At 32.4% G+C, this 24,126-nt stretch overlaps 2 protein-coding genes across 5 annotated transcripts in view; both read right to left on the bottom strand.

Annotated features, from left to right (window-relative positions):
• The window catches only part of LOC126743958 (uncharacterized), a 99,277-nt gene that overhangs the window by 11,556 nt on the left and 63,595 nt on the right, over positions 1–24,126 (bottom strand). For 2 of the 4 annotated variants that reach the window (XM_050451252.1, XM_050451260.1), the window contains exons 13-16: positions 22,572–22,975; positions 22,302–22,512; positions 16,245–16,435; positions 16,003–16,187 (exon numbers count right to left, since the gene is read on the bottom strand). In XM_050451252.1, coding sequence (XP_050307209.1) covers positions 16,003–16,187; positions 16,245–16,435; positions 22,302–22,512; positions 22,572–22,975 — 991 coding nt within the window. Of the gene's footprint in view, positions 1–5,022; positions 5,187–15,926; positions 16,188–16,244; positions 16,436–22,301; positions 22,513–22,571; positions 22,976–24,126 lie in introns of all 4 variants that reach the window. The other 2 variants (XM_050451268.1, XR_007663032.1) reach the window with 2 other exon arrangements.
• Positions 5,602–10,320, bottom strand: LOC126744198 (uncharacterized). Its single transcript, XM_050451558.1, has 2 exons — positions 8,649–10,320; positions 5,602–8,590 (listed from the first exon to the last, which is right to left on the bottom strand). The coding sequence occupies exon 2, from the start codon at positions 8,086–8,088 to the stop codon at positions 7,144–7,146; it is 945 nt and encodes a 314-aa protein (XP_050307515.1). The 5' UTR covers positions 8,089–8,590; positions 8,649–10,320; the 3' UTR covers positions 5,602–7,143.

Below are 24,126 nucleotides of genomic sequence, written 5' to 3'. Positions count from 1 at the left end.
ACGATGCATCCTAGTATTATTAAAACCACAGATCTATTTAACGAATTAAAACAATTAGAACAACGAGTAGGTTCTAATCAACTACCAATAAAAATTGAACTTGAGAACATGCTTTTAATAGAAAAAATAATAAAAATAAGCTCTTACATTCTAAATAATAGAATTACATTTATCCTACATGTTCCCGTAACGTTTAACGAAAATTTTGAGATATTTCATTTATATGCTGCCCCTGTCCTTGTACAGAGTCGGTTTAAGGTTATATTACCGCGAAATAAATATATAATAAAAAACAAATTGCATTACGCATATCAAAGCCAGGCTTGTCAAGAAGTCTCCACACAGCTGTTCCTTTGTGACAAATTTAATCTACAAGATGTTCAGGAATCTAGCCCTTGCGAAGTCCAACTGCTGGCCTATGTCAAAAGCACTTCCATATGTAGCCAGATACAAGTCGTTCTTAACCACATCATAATTAACCAGTTAGCTAGCTCAAACAACTGGTTATTTGTCTTACCAAAAGAAGCACTAGTTCTACTGAAATGCCAAGCACAAGAAGAAGAGGTTCAACTTATAGGATCCTATATGGTTAATATTCCGAACAACTGTTTGGCCAAGGTCAACGAACTTATCATTACTAACGATGATAAACCCACAAACTTCAGCCCACAACCACTACTGTTTCCAGATCTAAACAAGATCAATGAACCATTGCCACTACTAAACCTAAGTTTCACATCAACCGATGTAAAGCTAGATGAACTTCAGGAGTTGCAGAGCCAGATAGTTGCAATCGACCCTTCACTAGAATTCCCCAGAGTACCCGCTGTACCCTCATTTTGGACAATCCTTATCTACATCATGTTGGTAACTGGGATTAGCTACCTATGTTATGCCAAATTGAGAAAAAGATACTGTGCCCAGAAAGAATGCCAAGAGGACAACCAGCAGTCGATCCAGCTTCCTTAGCGGTAGAGCTGTCACTAGGGGTGGAGGAGTTATGTCACAGTCCCTTATGGAGAATGCTGACCATTGCTTATGCTTAACTTGCTTTTTTACTCATATAAATATCCACCATTTGTAATTTTTAGTTAGTCAGTTGAAATTGTAGCTACGCTAAGTTTGTACGAAATAAATATTGTATTTTTTAAAAAGGCGTTTGGCATATTCGAATAGTTAACTTGCTGAAAATAAACCGATCTCAGGTCTACATCAGGTAGGATTTGAATGGCAGGAAGAACTTGGTTTTGCAGCAACTCAAGGTACTTTTGGGCGTTTAAAGTGCCATCAATAAAAAATGGCCCTATAACATTGTCGCCCAAAATATCTGCCCAAACATTCAATTTCTGAGGATACTGGGTACGAAACTGAAAACTTCTGTGCTCGTTTTCCTGAGACCAATAACGAACAATGGAAGGATTGTGTTTGCCATGTAATGGAAAAGAAGATTCATCAGAAAACAAAATATTTTTTTAAAAATATTCGTTTTCATTTGCCTTTTCTATCATGGTTTCACAAAATTCCATTCTTCGCCACTGGTCTTCAGGAAATATTTCCTGAGTTTTTGAATACTTGAAACATTTTTCCCATATTTTTTCCAGATACGAGCAACAGTTTTATTGCTCATTCCCAGTTCCTCTCCAACACTTCTGGTGGACCGTGTCGAATCAAGTTCTAGGGTACTGCAAACCATTTCTTCCCGCCGTTCTAATATATCCTGGACCACTTCAACAGGTGGTTCTTGACGTTTTGTGTGGCATTTTTTACAATCTTAAAGACAAAAAGATGTCTCAAAATTTGCACAAGGAATCGGTCTATTCTCAAATGTCACTGAAAACAAATCTCTACATTGTACTGCCGAATTGCCTCCATAAAACCATTTAATTAATTGAACTCTTTCGGAAGGGGTGTAAACAGCCATAGGGAAAAAAACACAAAAATAACGCTCAAAAATTATTAATGCAACGTGCAGTAACACAGCAAAGTGAGGTCTGCTGACTCCCGGTTCAAAAAATAAAAACGAAAAATGCCGCCTCCTGCAAGCCGCAACCAAGCGGTGTTGTCATTATTTTGGGTAATACGTAGCTCACGATAACACGATCTGTATGTTGTTGCTTCATCTGACCGCTAAAAGTCAAGAGGCATCATGCAATTTATTTCTGTCGGAACTGCGGGAACCGTCCGAAGAAGGTCAAACTTGTGAAAACGTGTCAGTGGCGGGTAATATAATATATTCTTGTTAGTGTGCAGCTCTTATTTGGATTTGGTTATAGTTTTAGTACAAAATAATGTCTTGCTGTACATATTTGTGTTAGGCCCGTTTAGTGCTGGTTCGAAGATAATAAAATTCAAGATAATATTTGAATAATTGTTTTAATACAAAAAAAACAAGTCTTGCAGGGACCGTATCTGCGCGGGAGAATTATTACTGGCCGCAACCCTTATTACACTTGTTAGTCGTTAGGCAACTTACAATATTGACAATACCAACCGAATTACATGGATTGGTTATTCTTTAAGAATGAAACTACATTAAGACGTAAAAATGATAAATCCTAGGTTTGCAAAATGTTAATTCATCCTACCTATTAAACTAAACTAAGAAATTAATTTAATTTTACGACAAACTTTTAACTAAGAATATAAGATATAATAATAAATAATAATAATAGTCGCTAATAAATGATTTTCAAAAAATCCAATTCCTCTATATACGCGTTTTTTTTTAAACTTTATCAATCCAACCCAAATGCTCGCGCCTGCGCCATGTATTTTTTTTGTAAGTTAATGAAAAATATAAATTTAATTAGGTCATACGTTAAACGTCAGCTTCGCCAATTTCACTACCGTTCTGTAATACATTTTTTTATTGGCAACACTGAAAATGTTCAGATTGACCAACATCAAAAGGACACAACCACTATACAAATAGCGGCCAGCAGGCAACGGTTATGTTTGGCTATGGTGGCCATATGCAACAAATCCGCTTGAAATTTTTGTAGCTTCGATAAGAAAAAATAATCACAAAAATTATTAAAATCGATGTAATACTGAAAAAGTTATTAAAGATCTTGATTGAATTTGAATCAAATTTTCGTTGTCCGAATAATTGTGCGGGCCAGTGTATTTTTGAATCAATCTGTCCTAATTATTACCAAATGCTAGGGAACGCTTAATGAAAATGATGCCTTGCGTAGAAGACTGAAAAAATGGATTTTCATTTCTTATTACAAAAAAAATTTCATATACATTTGCTCTTGTCAAAGATATCGGATTAAACCGGTGCATAAAAGTGCATGTTTGTACAAAAATATTCCTCAATAAAGAACATTTTGTGCTCCTACGTGTATTTTGTGCATGATTGTGAGCGTTTCGAACACAAAATGTAAAAAGATTTCTGGATTTATATCCTGGGAGTTATCTGGACCTCTTTAAGACCCTTTTATAGAAAAATTAAGAAAAGCATGACATTTTTTATGAAAACTGTATTTGGGGCATTGAACAAAAATACAGTGTGTTACAAAGTATAAAGTCCAGGCATAAAAATAACATTTACTGCTTTAAAAAGTTGCCTGTATCCATCTGCGTCGAGATATATGTGTGAAGCGTCGCAAACGGTTACTTCTAAATGACGCATTTAGAAGCTTGATTTGAATAGCTAGCGAGGGATATTGTAAAAGCGTGTTTTTCTTAAATTTATGTTTTAATATAATTACTTTATCATTCCATATCATTTATCAATATACAGGGTATCCGATAAATAACAGTGAAGAATTTAACAGCAGATTCATTTTAAAAAAATGAGATTAATTTGAATTTTCCTAGTTCGAAAGTCAAAGACAACTGAGATATAGGACGGGAAACTTAATGTAATTTTTTTGAATTTGAGCCATACATTTCCAACGCATTCCAAAAAAATTACATTCAGAAGCTCTTTAAAGTGCACTTCGTTAAATTAAAAATTAAAATTATGATTATTTACCAATAAATGATCGACATGACTTGTCTCAATATATTTTAAAATTCTTTTACTGGAAAATCGCCAAATCAATTTTTACAAGTAATTTCATTAATCCCCATATGAAAAAAAATCTAATGGGTTAAGGTCTAGACCTCGTGCGGGCCAAGGCCTTCGACTTCCACGACATACAGAATAACTAACAATAAGAACACAATGAAAAATAATAGATAAGGTAAAAGTAATTAACAAAAACGTAAATCCTCATAGTGAAAATGACATCTATAATAATTCATTTTGTTAGGCACAGCCCACTTAAAAAATTTTTACCTTTTTAGCAGGAAAATTAAATTTTAACTTAAGTGTATTGAAAACTTTAAATATTAATATCTCGAAAAGGGTCAATAGTAGCGGGGCTTTTGTAGAATACCTTCTTTGAGTAAAACTGTTTGCAAAATGTACATTTTAAATAAAAAAATTAAATTATGTCAGGCCTTAAAAAGTTAGGGAGCTTAAAAAACAATTAAAATGTTGGCCCTTTATGACATGGTTTTCAAAAAAAGGTTACTTACTAAATTTGCTATATAAAAAAAACTTAATTTCCAAAGTTTGTTAAAAACGAAGATTATATGCTAAATTTATAGCCAAAGTTTTATATATTTTAATTATACCACTTTCCACTTCACCCTTTATCTTGATTTTTTTTGACTTTCGGACTAGACAAATTTAACTTATACTACTAAATAATTTACCATTTTTTATGGGACATCCTGGATATTATTAAAAACTTAATACATATTTAAGTTAGATTTATATTTTATATTATTATATGATATTATATTTATATATTTATATGAGCCAAGTTTATTTCAACCCCTTTGAATCAATATTAAAAAGTCGAAAGGATCAGATTTTGACGCAGAAACATGGCTTGACTTACTAAATTGTAACACCTTGTATATAAAAAAAAACAAGTGAAAAAAATCTCATCTTTTCCACTGCCATAATGTGTTCAAAACGACTCGACTCGGTACGTGTTGAAAGCAGGCATTTCTCGAACTCACCCCACCAGGGCCTGAAATCACCACATCCCTCTATATCGTTGATGAGTATCGGTAGCGTATGAATTGTTAGCGGTACCGTAAGCATTAAAATCGTGTTGTTGCATGCGCGACACCCGGTGGGGCTCGTAGAAGTACCCGGGGTCCAACTGCACGCTATATACCCTCTGAAATTCACCCCCCCCCCATGTATGTATTAGTATTGTTAAATAAGCTTAAAAGGGTGTGAATGGTTCTGCCATTACCTTATGTTGGGGAATTGTAATATTATTGCCTTATTAGGTATCGGGTGTTCCAAAAACAATGGCGGTTTTTAATATTTTGACAAAATTTACATACACGATCATTCCCTATATTTTCCCACTCCTCTTGGCTTTTTTGAGAATGGAAAAATCTATAAAGGGCAGTTCAATTTTGAATAAAAAAGGTACTCTTGTTTATTTCATGTAACTCTATCAGTTTCTAAGTTATTTGCATTTTAAACATTCAGTGTAAAACATGCTAAGATAGGAATTTATTCTTTTAAATTACTACTATATGCTAGATAATAACAGTAAAGACAACAAATAACAATCAGTAACAATATTAAAGGAAAACTTTAAAGTAAATGCTCAAATTTCCCGCCTTCCACTTCAATACACTTTGTAAGGCGTCTCCTTAAAGATCTTTGAATAACATTTGTCGATTATTTTTGATAATATTAGCACGTTCTTGAATTTTCTGTCGCAATTCTTCGATGGAATTAATTGTATCTTTGTGAACCATGTCCTTCATATGTGACCATATTAAGAAGTCTAGAGGGTTTAAGTCTGGACTTCTAAGTGGCAAACTGTAGGCGAACTGGTAAATCTTGAGGTAGCAAATTATGGACAGAAGTATAGTGATATGGACGGAGATTCTCTTTCTTTAAAATTTTCCAGATAGACGATTGGCTTATTCCTTATTGCCGTACTTAACCGACGAGTACTGAGATCTGGATTTTCCAAAATACGACCTAAATCTCTTCTTTATCATCGACGTTGATATTTTTTGAAGCACCATTGTCTTCGATTTGGGTATAATTCTAAATACCTTCTGGCTGCACCAAGTCCACTATAATTTGACTGAGCAAAAACGCAAATCATATCACGCATTTCACTGTTGATTGTCTTATAATTTCTTTACACGAAAAACTGATAAATGCTGACACAATCCTACTTGAAAAAAAATCAATGTAATAACGGTGGCTTAGGATTCTTAACGCTGAATGTTTAAAATGCAAATAACTTAAAAACTGATAAAGTTACATGAAATAAACAAGAGTACCTTTTTTATTCAAAACTGAACTGCCTTTTAGATTTTCTAGTCGTTTTAGCCATAACTGATTAGGCAAAAAAGATATATTGTAATTTACCTGTAAGTAACAGGATGTACCTAACGCCCTGTATAAATTATGCTAAATACAAAAATTTCAACTTTAAATACGATGTATCTTGTAAACCTGCATCATTTGTATAAGACATGTTAAGCTCAATCGCCATATTTTGGTGTGTAGTATCTACAGTTCAGAGATTGCCCATTCTTAACACATTGTTGGACACAACGGCTACAACCGTCCATTTAAAAGTCGTGCAATATGACATAACGTCTATAGTCGTAAATACGGTTTTTGTATTTTGTGACAGAACGGCTGCTGCCGTCTTGTTTTACATTTGTTTCAATGAAGACCAATTCGGATGTGTCACAACGTGCTATTGTAAATATATGAGGAGCAGACTTGCAAATTGCATTTTGTCCATTTTTACCAATTTTCAGAAAACGCAAAAAACTACTATACAAAAACTAAATGAAAGAAAAAAAAATTATGTCATCATATAATGGCATTGAGTGTATGGACCTCGATTACGAGTTTCTGTACAAGAAAGTGAAAAAACAACTTGAAAAAATACAAAAAATTGGTGGACAAAATGCATTTTGATTATCTATAGTGGACAAAATGCAATTTGAATGTCATTATAATTTTACAAAATTAATAAACTGTCTTAAATGAAAAAGTATTCTATTCAAACATAAACATGAAACAAAACAAAATTATTAGACATGCCAACAAAACAAAAAAACAATATCTCTTGTTTTTTTTTAATTTTAAATGAAGTTATTTTCATCAGTTTCAGCGCATTCGCAAGCTTCTTCACCATCTTCGTACTCTTGATCTTCATTATGGCTTACAGCAAGATTTTCAAATATTTCAGCCATCCATCTTAACTCAGGGTCTGTGTCGTACCATTTGTCACCAGATAACGTAACAAGTAATTTTTTTAAACTATCAAGTTTTTTCTGTTTTATTTCATGTCCAAGCCGTACTTCAGAAAGAATGATTTGATCCAAGCGCTTTTTGGGTTTTAGCAAAGTTTGGAATTTTTTTGCTGGATCATCCGTCCGATATAAAGATTCAGATTTTACCACCACTTTTGAGACTCTTTTAATGATTATTCTCTTACTTAAGCTAATTCCTATTACTTTCTTTAAAAAGACTGAATCTTTTTTTATATTAACCAATGACCAATTCGTTCCAAGTTGTCTAATTTCTCCTACTTGTTTGTAAAGTTCACAATATTTTTCAGGTGTTTTTATGACCGCGTGTCGCTTTAGGATCTTTTCCACCCTCCCAAAAATTCTGTCTGCTGGAAGGTAAGAGTGTCCTCGGACTGGGAAGATAACCTCTATCTTCTTAATTGTTTCTGGAGCAAAGCTGTGCAGCCATAACATAAGCATGTGGATGATAAAGCTGTTTTTATTTTGCTCCCCGCATCCATCAGAAAAGAGCCGAAGAGTGTCTACGTTAGGGGCAAAATTAGTTCTTTTTAAAAAATCAAGTACTGCTGATGAAATTTCTGTGGCCCCTCTACCAGCTTGGTGTTCCATCCATGAATAAAAAACTGGGTTTTTACAATTAGTGGCTGTAATGCAAAAATAGTAAATTGAAAGTTGCTGTGCATAAAAAGCATCTTGTATGGGAACTTTTGGAAGAACCTGCACTTGCTGCAAATCAAAACAAAAAGACACTGAGCTAAGTAGTTCTTCCTTCATTATTTTGTGGAACTGAGATGCTCTAACCTTATGAACTTTTAGTTTGGTCTGCAGTTCGCTTTTGTCAATAATATTTCGGGCATTACAGATTTGTGTTGCAGTTCGAACACAAAAATTACATACATCCGTAGCCGGGCTACCAAAGCCTATATTAAAGTGATTATTGAAAAACTCTACTAAAGTATTTATAATTTACTTTTTTACCAGCCGACACATTTTGATTATAGATTTTCCAAAGTTTGGCAATACTGTATTCGGCAGATAAGTAAATTCTTCTTGATTTGGCACGGCCGTAGTGGCTTTCTTTGCCTTTAAGATTGCTTATAAATTTTTTTACCTCATTAAATTTATTTGCAAACTTGTGAGACTTTCTATCTCCTCCTCTTTTTTCAGTAAGGGTTGAACCAATTTTAATTTTTTTTGAAATTCGCCTTTGGGAAACGCTGAACAGAGCCCGAAAGAGTTTCTGGCAAATTTGTTTCTTAGTACCTTTAAGAAACACCTAAAAGGAATTTGAACTTAGTTATATTTTAAAATACATATTAGATGACCAAACTTACGAAATAATTAACGGAAAAATTATGCGGCTTTCCATTTTCTTTTCGATTTCGTTTTCTTTGTGGCTCCTTAATATCCATGTAGCTAGCAAGTAAGTTATCCTGCTTAATTTTGTCAGGGTGCTCAAAAAACGTTTGGCGAATCTCTAGCAGAGCTTGTTTTGATAATTCTTGGCAATCAAAATTAGCATTTTTATGATCACAAACTACGTCAAAATTGTCGAGATTGATATCCAAATTTGAATACCTTAGAGATTAAATAAAAAATATTAACTTAATTTATAAAACCTAACCTTATAAATTACCTTATTTGCTTTTTTCTCTCACGGCTTATTATATTTCTTATTCTTTTCCTACTGCTCCTATCAACACTATCACCAACAATATGCTCCCCTTCTAACCCTTCCATTTTTTTCAAAAACAATACTTTTATTCTAGTTTTATAAAAAGCTTGTAAACAACACGTGGATCGCTAAAATGAACAAAATCTCCATCGAAATGCGTTTTGTCCACGTTTACGGACAAAATGTGCTTTGAAAGTACAACGTGACTGGACTTAAATCAGTTTGTTTGTCTGGGCGAAATTTACCACCTAATAACACGGGGACTTAATGCAGTTTGACTGTCTAAATGTTCATAAAAAGTTGGTATTTCATCATAGGAATGCAACGCCATCTCTATCTCAAATATGGAAAATTTGGACAAAATGCATTTTGCAAGTCTGCTCCTCATATATAATGTGTCGAATTGCAGCTTATATTGACCCCCACTTTTATCTCCCCCTCCTGTGCATCGGGATTGGGATTTTGTAAATAAAAGTGTAAGTAAATTATTTAGAATTGTTGGAATATAAAAAGTGTGTTGTTTGCGTATTATTTTTTAAAATTATTCTTATATTTACATAACTGGTATTGTTTTAGATGGCAGGGGATTATGAGCGCGAACAAAATCGGCTTTTACGTCTATTTGAAGACGCAAGTTCCGATGAAGAAGACGCCGATCACTCAACTATTCATGATCCATTTAGCGATGATGAAGAATTTGGTTCCGACCCTAATTTTGACCCAAATAAGGAGGAATTCTCTTCAGATAGTGACTGTTCCCTTCCGCCGGACCCTTCTAGTTCAAACAACTATAGACAATTACCACCCTCATCCGAAGAGGCTGAGGAGGACATTGACACTGAAGTGATAGTGACATAGAGCAGGAAGAAGAAAATGCAGCAGGACAAATAGAGGAACTACAAGAGAGGAAGCAAAGTGTAAAAGAAATACCCTTATTTTATTTTAACGAGGACGAGGTTGGTGTGAAAGTAAATCTGCAACTTGATATGACGCCTTTAGAAACGTTTAGTGCAGTTTTCACTCCAGACATTTTAGAACTTCTTGTGCGGTGTACAAATGAATATGGCAAAACGGTTTACAATATAAACAGGCCACTAACTCGCTTTAGTAGAAAAAGCACATTTCGCGAAACAACCTCTCAGGAAATGAAAAAATTTATAGGATTATGCCTTTTACAGGCTCAAGTTTCTATATCCCACAGGCGACGGCTATTTAGTACAAACCCATTGTATTTTCATCCCATTTTTTTGCATATTATGTCTGGAAGAAGATACGAACAATTGTTGCAATTTTTGTCAGTTGCACCTAAAAATGCGAAGGGAATGGCTAAGGTAAACCCTTTATTGAATATGCTAATTAAAAGTTTCCAATCATCTTACTCTCCTCAAAAAGAACTTTCTCTTGACGAGTCCCTTTTATTACATAGAGGAAGACTCCGATTTCGCACATATATGAAAGGCAAAAAAGCCAAATATGGCATTAAGTTCTATGAGCTGACCTCTGCTGATGGCTTTGTCCTCAATATAGAAATATATTCTGCAGAAAAAGAAGAAGTCAAGTGCTCAAAAATTGAAGACTTGGTTAATCGGCTTATGAATCCCTACCTGAATAAAGGGCATGTGTTATATATGGACAACTTTTACAATCGTGTATCATTATCCAACACCTTATTACAAAAAAAACACATAGTGTTGGAACTCTTCGAGGTAACAGAAAAGGGAACCCGAAAGTAATAGTTACAAAAAAACTGAAAAAGGACGATTATACCTGGAGAAGGCAAGGACAGGTTTATATTTCAAAATGGAAGGATAAATGAGACGTATTGCTTATAACCACACTAAATCATCCTGAATTAATAGAAGTAACTAATCGGTACGGTGCACACAGGCGAAAATCGGGGAAAAGCCGGCCATAAATAGTAGTAGTGCTGATATGAACCACAAACATATTTAATCATAAGAAAGATAACACGTTCATTTTAAACATTTTTTTAAATCCATCCCGCCCTCCTTGGGTTCATTTATTGCATTACATAGGCGCTGCGTAAGTACGCATTTCCTTAAAAAAATTTCAGAATGTTATTATTTCAACAATTTTGCAGTTAAGAGTTTAAAATTCATAATACGGAAAATTTTTGAAATAAAATTCAAAATGTTGAGACTTTTGATAATATAAGTACCTGAGTTTAATAAAATTTCTTATTATAAATTACTAAATAAAGTTGTGATTTGTTTGTTTTTGTGCTATTTAATTTTATAAGTAACCTTTGCTTTGTGTGTAAAAATAAGCAATTAAAATACATGTTAAGAGTAATATATTTAAGTATGTAAAGTATATACAGAGCTTACTTAACAATAACTTTGTAATAATAGTAAAGCCTAACCTATCTTAATAATAATTAAAATCAATCAATATCTTCACTATCACTTTCATCAGCAGAAATTGTTGGTTCATCAAAAAATGCCAAAACTTCTAAAGGGTACTATTTAAGCTTTTTAGCAGATGATTTTTTCATATTGGAGATTAAAGGATCAGAAGATATTAAGAGATTACAAAATATATCTTCCATGTTTTGTTTTCTTGAAAACTTTCGTGCATGAAATTCTCTGAATTTTTTAATATCTTTATTTCTTGATTCCTGGGCTTCTTCGCCAAGTTGCAAAATTGGAACCAAAAAATATGATATTATATCAGACCTGTGCATTAAGATTTTATGCACGGAAGTTGGCATATCGTACCACGGATACAATTCTACAAATTTTCTGGCCGTATCATGACAGTAATCCTTAAAACTATCGATTTTAATATGAAAACCACTAGAAATTGTTAATAAAATTACTCTGAATCTAAATATCAAATCTTGATTAATGCCTGTAATTTCCGAAGCTTTAGCAGCATTCTCAAAAAAACGGCGAGCAGTGTTGCCGTCATTAGTACTTCCAAAACCAGGTTTTGGTCGGTCAACCAATAGTCCCATTTCTTTAAAAAATAAGTCTTGGATTCGTTTTTTGGCATTTGCAAGTTTTTCTTTGTTTTCCTGGCCTCGCGCTTGCCATTGCTTAAATTCCATCTTATAAGATAGATGCAGCAAACACTCAAAAAAACGAATCCAAGCATGTAAAGATGACAAACCAAAGTGAAATCTAGATTCGTCAGCAATTTTCTGTTTTAAAACCTTATCGATATTGTTAAAATCTTTGGATGTTAGATTACACAAATAGCATCTCTGAGTTGAAGTATTTTCAGTAACAGCATTACACAATTTGCCATCTATCATTGTAAAATATAAAATGTGTTTTAAAAATACATTGTTTCCTTGAATATCAAGCTTTGTTGGTTGCAAATCTGAAATTTGTTGGTCAAAATATTGCTTTTCTCTCACTGATAACTCTGTTGTTTCATGCCTAAACTGGACTCTAAGAGGTCTACAGAATCGTGTGGAGGAAGTTCTGGGATTTTCCCAGATTACAAACTTATCTTTTGATTTCGGATCACCGTTAATGAGCTGAATTGGTACCATTGATGTTAAAAAGATATTAGCATCTGAAATATTGGACTCTGCAAACTGCTGTTTGTATTGACTCATCCCAGAACTCCCGTCACACCCCCATTTGCAAATTAAATTTAAATTATTATATTTTTCTTGGTTTAAAGAATTTAAAACTTCTTTTAGGGACTCAAATAACCTTAAAGATGTATGATCTAGCAAACTTTGAAGAGGCACTTCAGCAACATCCTCAGAAATGTTTATGTTTTCTGGGTAGCATCTTTTTTTGCGGCAGTTATTGACTCATAATTAGGATAAAGAGTTGACCTATGGCTTTTTGCCGAATTTCTTATAAGATTGTATTGAAATTTTGTCAATTTAGCCTCTACAAAAAGCGATAAGGCTTCGTCCGCTGAAAATGGTATTTCACATTCTTTTTCAAGAGATTTTTTATATTTTGATGCACGGGTTGGTGATGAGAATGCAACATTTTTTAACACATCTGCTTCATCCAGTTTACCTTCGGACCTAAACTTCATTTGAGCAGCAAATGTTAGTTCTTCAGGGCTTCGATCTGCTCGCATCTGTTCAGTTCTTCTTCTTTTTGATCGGTCACTTAAATCTAAAAATCCAGTGAATGGTCTCATTGGCATGGTTGAGCTTCATTCATTGTAGAAGAAAATTCCAACTCAATATTTAACCAATCTCGATTTTTATTTTCAAATGCAGTTTTATTTCCTGATGCTGATGACCATTTTGTGTCATATTTCTCGATGCATTTATATATGACTTTTGAAGACTCTTCTGACAAGCGTTCAACTCGCATGGTAGAGGTCACTTTTTCTGCCAAATAACGGCACTGCTCCATTCTTTTCTTGGACTGACAAATTCCTAACCAACTGACAAGTTGGCTTCTTTTAAACCAAGCAGATTTTGTTGCTGTCCCTGAAATAATAAGTAATTTTGTTAATTATTTTTCATAAGATTTTGCCATTTAAAATTGGTTGCCATATTGAATATTAAACCCATATGGCAATTTTTTTATTTCTATATTAAATTTTCTATTAAATGATGTTTTATTTTATAAAAATTAATTTATTCTTCAAGTTAGTAGCAGAAAATTATTTCTTGCGTTTTGGACCTACAATAGCATTTTATACGAATTTGGACCCGGACTACAAATCTTTAAAAATATTTTTTCGTCAAGATCGCAAATTATCGCAGCAACTTAAGATTGGATCTTACAAAGAACTTATTAAGCAATAATTTAAAACTAATTTAAATTCGGGAAATTACGCGAAATCATACTTTTAGTTTAGCAGAAGATCAGAAATTTAAATTTTTAAAAAAAATTAACTGTTAACTTTTCAAAAAATCAGTAATAAAAAAAAGTAAAGAAATATTTTTAATTAATATAATTTTTAATATTCTACTTACCACTAGCAATAGGCTCCATTGCTGCTTTACAAAATTTTCACCCACACTTTGCCGAAAAACTAAATTTAAATTACTAATTTTTACAGGCGCTTTTGAATCACAATGAAATAGTCTCCACGAACATCAACTTTCAACTAAAATATTTCTGCAAGTGACAAGACGAAAAACAAAAGGGTAATTGTTTATTATACCCAGGTAACTAGATAATTGAATTATACTCCGAATAGGCCTTAATTGGGAAGTTGGTATTTCCGATTTATGGCCGGCTTTTCCCCGAATTTCGCCTGTGTGCGGTGTCAAAAAAATTAAGCCGAAAGAAGTTTCCTTATATAATACCTATATGAGTGGCGTCGACAGATGTGATCAAATGAAGTCATATTATTCGTCACCGACAAAAACTATTAAGTGGAATAAGAAAGTGATTTTTCACCTAATTGACATAGCAGTATGGAATTCGTTTTACCGTTACAAAAAAAATAAAAAATATTAGATTTTTAGAGTTTCGCGATGCTGCGTAAGCTTTCGATCCATTCAAATCGATTACAAAAAAAGGTTACGCAGGTGGATGCTCAAGTTCCCATAATTGGACATTTTCCAGAAAAAATTCCATTGCAGGCGGGTGCTAAAAGAAAAAATCATTTTCTCCGGTGTAGAGAGTGTGTGCACCAAAAATGGAATACGCAAAAAAACAAGCTATAGGTGTAAAGTTTGTAAAACCGCTCTTTGCCCGGAATGTTTTGATGAATGGCATACTCAAGAACCATGATAAAAAACTATGGGTGGTCAGGTTTACTTTGGTTTTAGTTTATTTTGTGGTATTTGGCTAAATTTCCAATGCTTTTTATGTTTTCGTTTTAAAAATTATGTTTGTTTTCTTTCTTTTGATTTGTTGTTTCACCAGTATTTACCTAGCCAAATAAATATAATGTTGTATAACTTGTAAGTCTTTTTTTTATTTCAGATAGTATATTTATGTAGGTATGTTAGCTTATTTTTTGCCAAATAACGGCTTAATATATCTGACGGCAATAGCAGTCGTGTCGCATCACAATGAAATTACTGGGTGTGATGTGACATGACGGTTAGGGCCGTTTTTTCTTAATTCTCTAAAACCTACTAAAAACCCTTTCTTTTCTACTTAAAATAGTCCCGAATAAATTATAAGGTTTAAGGCTTTCTTAAACATTACATACTATAATGTGTCATATTGCACCTAATTTTCATTCGGGTAGTGTCCAACAATGTGTTAATGAATCACCCTGTATAACGCATTTTTACACGAATAAAACAAAAGCTCACAAAAAAGAAATTAAGACAATAATTACAGAAATTAATTTTATATTATTGCCATGTCAATTCGATTAATGTAAATTTGTATATTTGTGTTTTTTAGCAACAGAATACAGACTTGGGCATCTTATACTTGTCTAATGAAAGCCAGGCAACCAGATCAAATTGTAAACCAAAATATTTCAAAAACGGCTGAACCAAATGGTAATAACCGTATATTTTTGATAAAGGAATAGGAAGATCTGCCAACGTTAATTTTTTTTTCTTTTCATAACCCCCTGTATATATGGACACTATATTTCTCAAAAAGTACGTATCGAACCCTACAACTTTTACATTTATCATTTTTTTATAAAGATGGTCGGAAAAAGTTAAGGAGGATAAGTAATAACCCTGTGCATGTTTCTTGGTTGAAATTAAGCAAAAAAGTTACGTACGTTCTCAAGGTTATAGATTTTAAAGCATGGGGTGGTAAGATTGTAATAATTAAATATTATTTAATTTCTATCCCCTCAGACCCTTGTCCCGATATACAATTTTAAGCATGAAATTACGCAATATGAAAACCGAATTTGGGATACCCAGTACATTATTTAAGCAACACTATACATTTAAGCAACATCTATAGTGTGGCACAGCACTATATGATAAACTCTATTTATTTATCTAATTCTAAACCGCTACTGTCTATGTTGAAAAAATTTGTTATGATTATCGACGTACGTTAACTATATGCAGAACAGACATAGTAGGGTTGAAGAGGATTCCATCGTGCATGCCATCATCATAAAGAAGTTACCTTATGTCGATTGCTGTTTCTTTTTCCCGTAGCTCTGTATATCGTACAGCCCGCCTGTACTAATGCCACTAGCACCAAGGCACCTATACAACCCACTACAATGTAAAGTTTCGTTATAGGCATATCGAAGAATCCAGACGTTACCCGAGTTGAACTCTCAGAGTCGGAGACAATATTGGATGTTACTAGAAACATAAGACAATTTGAATAATTTATTTGTTAGGAGAGTATAGGAAACTTACAGCTTTGCGGCTCAAAGACCAGATATTGAGGATCGACTTTTAGGTTACCGATTCGTCCAGCGCCGACGCTTTCCTGGATTATTTTGTGAACTTTTTCGTCGATGTCTTCGTCATCGGATAGTGATCTGGCTTTTTCTGCCATCGCTTTGTCTAGTTGCAGGTTGATTACCGAGACGATCTTATTGTCTTCGCTGGAAAAACATTAAATATATAAAAATATACAGGGTGTTTAGGGGGTGACACTGGGTAAACTACCCTGTCCGCATGTTATATTGCAGCAATAATTCTTTTGATATATTACTTCTGCAATATTGTTACAACAATGCATTTAAAATAAATAAAATATAACAAATATAATATTACATATGTAGTAATTATATTAATGCACATATGTAGTGATTGTTGTTGCAAATTTCATTATTGTTGAAAATGCAATATATCAGTGAATTGCTAGTGTAATGTTGCATCTGTATTGCAAGCACACTATTGCTATATATTGTTTATATAAAATTTCAGCAATATTTCATTTCAATTTATATTTAATATTTCATCTGTAATATTGCGTATATACTGTTAACTTTATTTGCACCTGTAATACTTTTGCAATATTTAATAACCGTCAGAAATGCGATATATATCACTGAAATTCGATGTATCATATTGGTTATGTAAGATATTTAATGATTGCTTAAATAGCTGATTAATTTCACAGGTATCTGCTAAATTTTGCGAAACAAATATTTATTAAATGGGCTTCAATGAAATATAATACTCATAATCGAAATATATAGATAGTTCAATTATTTATTATTATCCAGGTGTGTAAATATATATTGTCAATTATTCATTATCAATTGTCAAGGCAGTTAAAATAAAGTTTTCTTTCTATCTGGTAGTCGAAGTAGCTCATTTAACTATATGAAAGAGATTTTCTAGTTTAAAGTAACTTTTACCTGTAACAGCAGATATTTTAAATTATATTCTGTGTAAAAATTGGCAGATGCTTGGAAAATATAGCCTTTAATTACCTGGAAGATATGGGGTTCTAGATTTTTTTTCCCTAAAACGGTTGAATACAATCTTATAGAATTTTAGGATAGAAATAGATTTTTTTAAATTTCTTCTAGGTAATTGAGAAGTAATGCTTTTTCTCGTTTTACCAAACTCCTAGTCTTTTTATCCAAATTTACACGCAGTTAAAATAATCTTTTCTATATAGAGAGTATTATCTTATTATTTTCTCGGGAAAATTCTTAAATTTCTTGACATTTAAGCATTAAGAAATTGGTATAGGTCCCTGAAAGAGATAAAAATATAGGTAGTGTTTAACTGCTCGGAAACAATAATTGTTTCATTTATTTTTTTATTCCTTCCAGACAATGGAACCTATTTTCTTTCCTTTTAGGGTTGTGAAAATTATATTTTCCCTCATTCGCGGCAGATACTCTGAAGAACTACATTTTTCAAAAATTCAGAGATTGGGGAGACACAAAGTCAATGGTTTTAATTTTTTTTAAAAACTATTACACGTGTTTCGTCCTAAGGCATCATCAGATCGGTAAAGCTTTAACATCACAAACAATTAAGTTAAAACAAAAAATAAATACATTAAAAAAAATGCTGACGTTCACATTAAATCCGGTTTCAAAACTCAAATATAAATTCAACAAATTCAATTCAAGATCTGTAGGCGTTCCATATCTTACTTCTTTTACAAAAATGTACAGTAGGTTGTGAACAACTATAAGGGAATTACTCATATAGAAGTAAAATATTGCCACAACAAAAATACCGTTAATATAGTTTACACATCTGACTTTTAATAAATGTTGTTCCTTTAAACTTTTTAATATCAAATAGTTAGTACTGATTGATAATTGTTGATTGATATATCGTATATATTTAGTAATTAATATTCCAAGTAAGTACTCCAACACCAGTCTGCAACAGCCTCAATAACTTCGCCAAACTAACTTTCGCACTTTTGCTGAAACGATTAATTAAAACAATTATATTTCCAATTTGTAGACATACGTTATTCATATAAAATTAATTAATAAAAAAATAATAAATAATAATAATAATAAATTTATAAAATTAATTATTCATATAATTTTAACTGTATATTTACAATGCCTTTTAATGGGTAAAAGAATAGTTTAAATAAAAATCTATTTGGAAGAACAACATTGATGACAAAAACTGTAAATATGCAGGTTATATAAATAATTTTTTCCCAATTAATTGTATTTGTACTGGAGGATATAATAAAAATACAAAGACCAAAATAAATTTATACAGACTAAACTGCTGTAAAACGCTTACCATTGTTATTATAAAAATGATTTTATCGCTGACAATATTTAGTTTCACATCATATACATTAGGCCTAATGTGTCCCAGAAAAGTTTTCATAAAAGTTTTTTCCATTGAAGTAATTATATACGTTGGCATTATACTTGAAGAGTAATTATGTACAGGGCGGCCAAATAAGAATGCGAGGTACTGTATCTGGGAAACTATTCATCGTAGAAGCTTGCGATGAAAAAATTTATTACTAAAATGGCCAAGAGAATGACCTGGAAAATATTTTCAAGTTTCTAAAATGGCCGCTAGGGGGCGCAACTGCAATCTTGAATCTAGAAAACTGATGTTTCTGTAAATTTTGCAAACAAAACAAAAAAATAGCTGATTATTAAAGTAGAGACTAATCCGAACCTTTTTTATTTGAATAGTTTTGCTGTATCTCTAAAAATAAAGTGGTGGGGGGTGTTCAAAAGTTGGCTTAAAACACACCCTGTATACTAAAAACGCCTTAGCCGATTTTATCAAACTTGGGCTAGTTGAAAAGAGCTATTATTAAGCTACGAATAATATTATATTTCATGTTTTTTTAGTTTTACATCTCGCCGCTAGAGGGCTTTTTTCGGCTTTCTGACACAAATGACTAATTTTCTCAAAAAACTTAAATTCGTTGATATGATTTTTTTTTTCATAGAAAAATAGCTAAATGATGTCTAAATAATCTTGCGAAAACCGCAACTCGATATCTTGTTCCTAACCTAAAATATAGGCTAAAGAATATTTTATACCCTTAAATTTTAATTTTTTTATACTAATTATTTTGGAATTTTTTAAAATTCACTACTTTTGAAAACAAAATTTACCATTTTTGAAAATATTACCTAATATCACCAAAAGGTAAGTATTAATAATGCTTATATCAAAAATCAGACCTATTTTATGTTATATATTCACTATGGATATAATACGAAAAAAATAATTATTAGAAAGCAGGCCATGGAATGCAACAAAACAAATGTCTACTCAAATTATAAACATTCCTCAAATTGTCAATAGTAAGTTGTCAAAAGTTTTACGTTACTTGAGCATTTTTTGTTTTTGCAAAATGCGTTTTACGAACGATGAAGCTGTTGATATGCTTGCGTTTTATTTTGAATGTCTTCAAAATACTGCAGTAGCAAAAAGAGTTTATGCTGTTGCCTGTTCGATATCCAAATCGAAGTCCTTGCGATGTTAGATTTTTTCCCCGATTAGTGGCGAACTTACGAGCCAATGGTAGTTTTCGGCCTAGGTTTCAACGGCCAAGAATTAGAAGAAATGTGGACAATATTAACAGCGTACTGGGATATATTGAAGGAAATCCTCATGTTAGCACAAGAGCATTATCCCTTGAATTAGGCATATTAAGAACAACGATTCAAAATATTTTGAAGGACAATAGGTAAATTCTAACAGCCATCGCCATATATGGATTTATTTAAGTTCAGCTTTTTTTTAAATATATTTATAGAATGCACCCATATCATGTTAATTTACATCAGGCATTGGAAGAAGCAGACTTTGACCGTAGGTTGGACTATTGCCATTGGGTATTAGGCATGATACGCGAGGACAGACATTTTTTTTTTTAAATTCTTTGGACCGATGAAGCCACATTTAATGGTGACGGTAGAGTCAACCTGCATAACATGCATTATTGGTCTGCAGAAAATCCGCATTGGTTGCGTGAAGTTCAGCACCAAGGGCGCTGGAGTTTAAATGTGTGGTGTGGTATACTTGGAGGCAACATTATTGGACCATATTTTTTTGAGCAATCTCTAAATGGCAATGTTTTTTTCGACTTTTTGGTAAATCAATTACCGTTGTTGCTGGAAGATGTGCCACTGGAAGTCCGGCAAAATTTGTTTTTGCAGTTGGATGGTTGTCCAGCACATTTTGCTAGGAATGTGCGAGAGCATATTAATAACATTTTTCAACAGCGGTAGATTGGAAGAGGAAGCCTGTTTCCATGCAAGCCATGGCCTCCGCGATCCCCAGACTTAACCTGTCTTGATTTCTATTTATGGGGGCGGTTAAAGGACATTGTATTTCAGACTCAGCCTACGACTAGAGAAGATATGAAAAACCGCATTCGTAATGCAATACATACCATACCGAGAGCCGAAATTGAAGCTGCAGTTCTATCTACCCATGAGAGGCTTCAGCAATGCATAGAGCGTGATGCTCAGCATTTCGAGCATTTACTGGGGCATTAAAACCCTTTCTTTTTAAAATCGGTCCTTTATAGGGCCACAACTTACATTATAAAAGAAATTCGAAATAAATTATTTTGTAGTTTTTATAAATATTAAGGGATTTCCATATAAAATTTTCTTTGGCCTAAATTTTAGGTTAGGATGAAGATATTAAGATGCGGTTTTCGCAAGCATATTTAGGCGTCATTAAGCTATTTTTTTTGTATAAAAAAATTTATACCATTGCATTTAAGTTTTTTGAGAAAATTAGTCATTTGTGTCAGAAAGCCGAAAAAAGCCCTCTAGCGGCGAGATGTAAAACTAAAAAAACATGAAATATAATAATATTCGTAGCTTAATAACAGCTCTTTTCAACTAGCCCAAGTTTGATAAAATCGGCTGAGGCGTTTTAAGTATACAGGGTGTGTTTTAAGCCAACTTTTGAACACCCCCCACCACTTTATTTTTAGAGATACAGCAAAACTATTCAAATAAAAAAGGTTCGAATTAGTCTCTACTTTAATAATCAGCTATTTTTTTGTTAGGTTAATTCAGCAAAATTTACAGAAACATCAGTTTTCTAGAGTTTAGATTGCAGTTGCGCCCCCTAGCGGCCATTTTAAAAACTTATATGAAAATATTTTCCAGGTCATTCTCTTGGCCATTTTAGTAATAAATTTTTTTATCGCAAGCTTCTACAATGAATAGTTTCCCAGATACAGTACCTCGAATTCTTATTTGGCCACCCTGTACATCGCGTGTTTAATTTATTATTGTACAAAAATACTATTTTCATTCTGAAAAAATAAGTCACTGTCTGATATAATTGTTTGAGTAAAGCAATTCTGAACTTCTAATACAGGGTCCGGCAAAATGGTCCACAGAAAATTTCCCTTCCAACTGTAAAAGATGAAAAATGTATGTTTGTTCCAAGCAGCATAAAACCTGGAGATTGTAACTCTTGCCCAATATTGCATAATAGTTTTGAAGCCGGATTTAATGTGAACGTCAACAATATTTTTTTATGTATTTATTTTTTTTTAACTTAAATGTTTGTGCTGTTATAAACGAATAGTTTTACCGATCTGATGATGCCTTAGGGCGAAACAAGTGTAATAGTTTTTTAAAAAATAAACATATTCTAAGACCATTGACTTTGTTTCCCCCCAATCTCTGCATTTTTATTATTAAGAGATCTTTTTTCAGTTCGCTTAGGTCATGAAGACATATTAAATTCCTTGAAGTTTGAAGCCATCGCTTCTAGGCAATTCTTATTTTCTTCTAGACAATTTAAATAATTTTGTTTCTTTTAGGCAGTAAAAGAAATTACTTTTTCCATTATAAAACTTGTAAAAAACTATATTTTTTCAACAAAGTTTTATGGTATACATTATCCAATATAATTGTGCCATTTCACTTCTAGTAGCCATTGGATTTTTCCATGACTACAATTAGAATCGCGGATTATAGAAAAAAACCACATATTATAAAATACAAAATTATTTTTCTAGATACTTACTTCTGGAGGTTATCAATAATTAGCCTTCTATATCCAGGTACGGATCTAAATACTGGTTCAAAATTATTTAAAACCGATTTACTCAAATCCTCATATTCGATAGTGCCTGGTTTGGGTGCCACGAAGTTCTCCCCTAGCTCAACCAGTTTCACTTTAACCATATATTCAATACCAGGGGATTCCGTAGTTGTTTGTATATCATATATTTCATCTGAAACGGAAATCAATATTCAAACTTATTTACAATTATTTACTCAACCAACTTCTTACCATTTCCGCATGATCTTATGCAAATCCTCTCAGTACTAATCGCCGGTAGCACCTCATGCTTCCTAATCTTCTTGTTAACGCTATTAAAAGCTCCGCCCTTCACTGGGAACATCATAAAGAGACAATTCGAATCAGTAAAAGCCAAATCTTTAGGATCATTCGTGTTCCGTTTTCGCGAAAATGATAAGGTGGTCACCCCATCGGTTATTCTACCGCTTGTGTTATAAATATTTTGACTGGCATCTAAGAACGGTTGGGTGTATCCGGTTATCCAGGTGTCCATAAGGAACGGCCTTCCAGTTTTGTCCACCCATCCTAAAATGGCGTCCGTTTGGGACATTTTTTCATCGTCTGAGAAGGCGATGCCGGTCCAAGTGTCGGTATTGTTTGTGGTTATGGTAAACCTAAAGAAAAAACTTTTTTTTTTATAAATTTTAAGACAGTATTTAATTTTGTATATACGAAATTTTGTTGAAAAAGGAATTAATTACATAAAATTGGCAATATTTCAATTTCTTCAATAAAGTGTGTATCAATTGCCAAGGTGGAATCAATTTAGATAACTTTGGTGTGTTTAGTAAGTAGAAAGCTTAGTAAGTAGAAGCGTAATTCTTAAATAAAAATAAAAGGTTTTTGTGTTATTTTTATGCAAATACTACAAATTTTGTTTTTTTTTTTCTGAATATTCTTTTAACCAAAATGTAGTTGAATATTGGACGCTCTACACTCTATAATTAAATAATTTTGTATCACCTTGTATATAATTTTATAAAATGTTTTGTGTCCATAGCTCAAAAAATATTTATCAAGTAAACCATACAATCCATAAGAGTAATATAAATTATACTTTTTACCATTTATATACAGGGTTGTTCAGTTTAAACATCATTAATTTTTAAACGTGATAGAGAATTTAAAAAGAAATAGACTTTTATTCTCAGAAATATGTAATAACAAATATACAGGATGTTAAAGTTAAGAATTTGTTTTTTTTTTGTTTACTTATCATAACTTTTATACTACCAGCTCAATTTTAATTAAATTTCGCATGCAGGTTACTGCAGTGAATTGTCAATTACTGATGAAACCAATTTTTTAAAAAATTGCCAATAGCGTAACATACGGAGGGACTTGGTCCTTTTTTGCCTCAAATCTGCGGGGCGATAAAATATTTTTTAATAAAAAGTCAACTGTTAGATTGTCCATTTAATTTGAGAAAAAAGTTACTCTCGCAAAATTATGACTTAAGGCACTGTTTTTAAAATATCCCGATTTATTTGTTCAGAAATACCTGCTAAAATGTTGCAAAAATTAAAAAAAAAAGAAAATCGGGTTTGGATGTGTAAAACATTGAATATAAAAGATGATCAAAAGTTTAATTTAAGATTCAAGCCTAATTTTCTTTTTTTTTCAAAGTTTTTACAGCATTGTAACTGGCGTTTCTTTACAATTAAACTAAGATATTTTAAAAACAGTGCCCTTAATCAAAAATTTGCAAGAGTAACTTTTTTTTCCAAATTAAATGGATAATAACAGTTTACTTCTTAAAAAAAAA

The sequence above is a fragment of the Anthonomus grandis genome, chromosome 1, assembly GCF_022605725.1.
Source record: "Anthonomus grandis grandis chromosome 1, icAntGran1.3, whole genome shotgun sequence".
Classification (NCBI taxonomy): domain Eukaryota; kingdom Metazoa; phylum Arthropoda; class Insecta; order Coleoptera; family Curculionidae; genus Anthonomus; species Anthonomus grandis.
The sequence above is the reverse complement of the archived record's forward strand: the minus strand, read 5'-3'. Positions and strand labels throughout refer to the sequence as shown.

Bases quoted from the DNA above. Each gene is read 5' to 3' on its own strand.
- LOC126744198 (XM_050451558.1), bottom strand. From the start codon at position 8,088: ATGAAGGAAGAACTACTTAGCTCAGTGTCTTTTTGTTTTGATTTGCAG.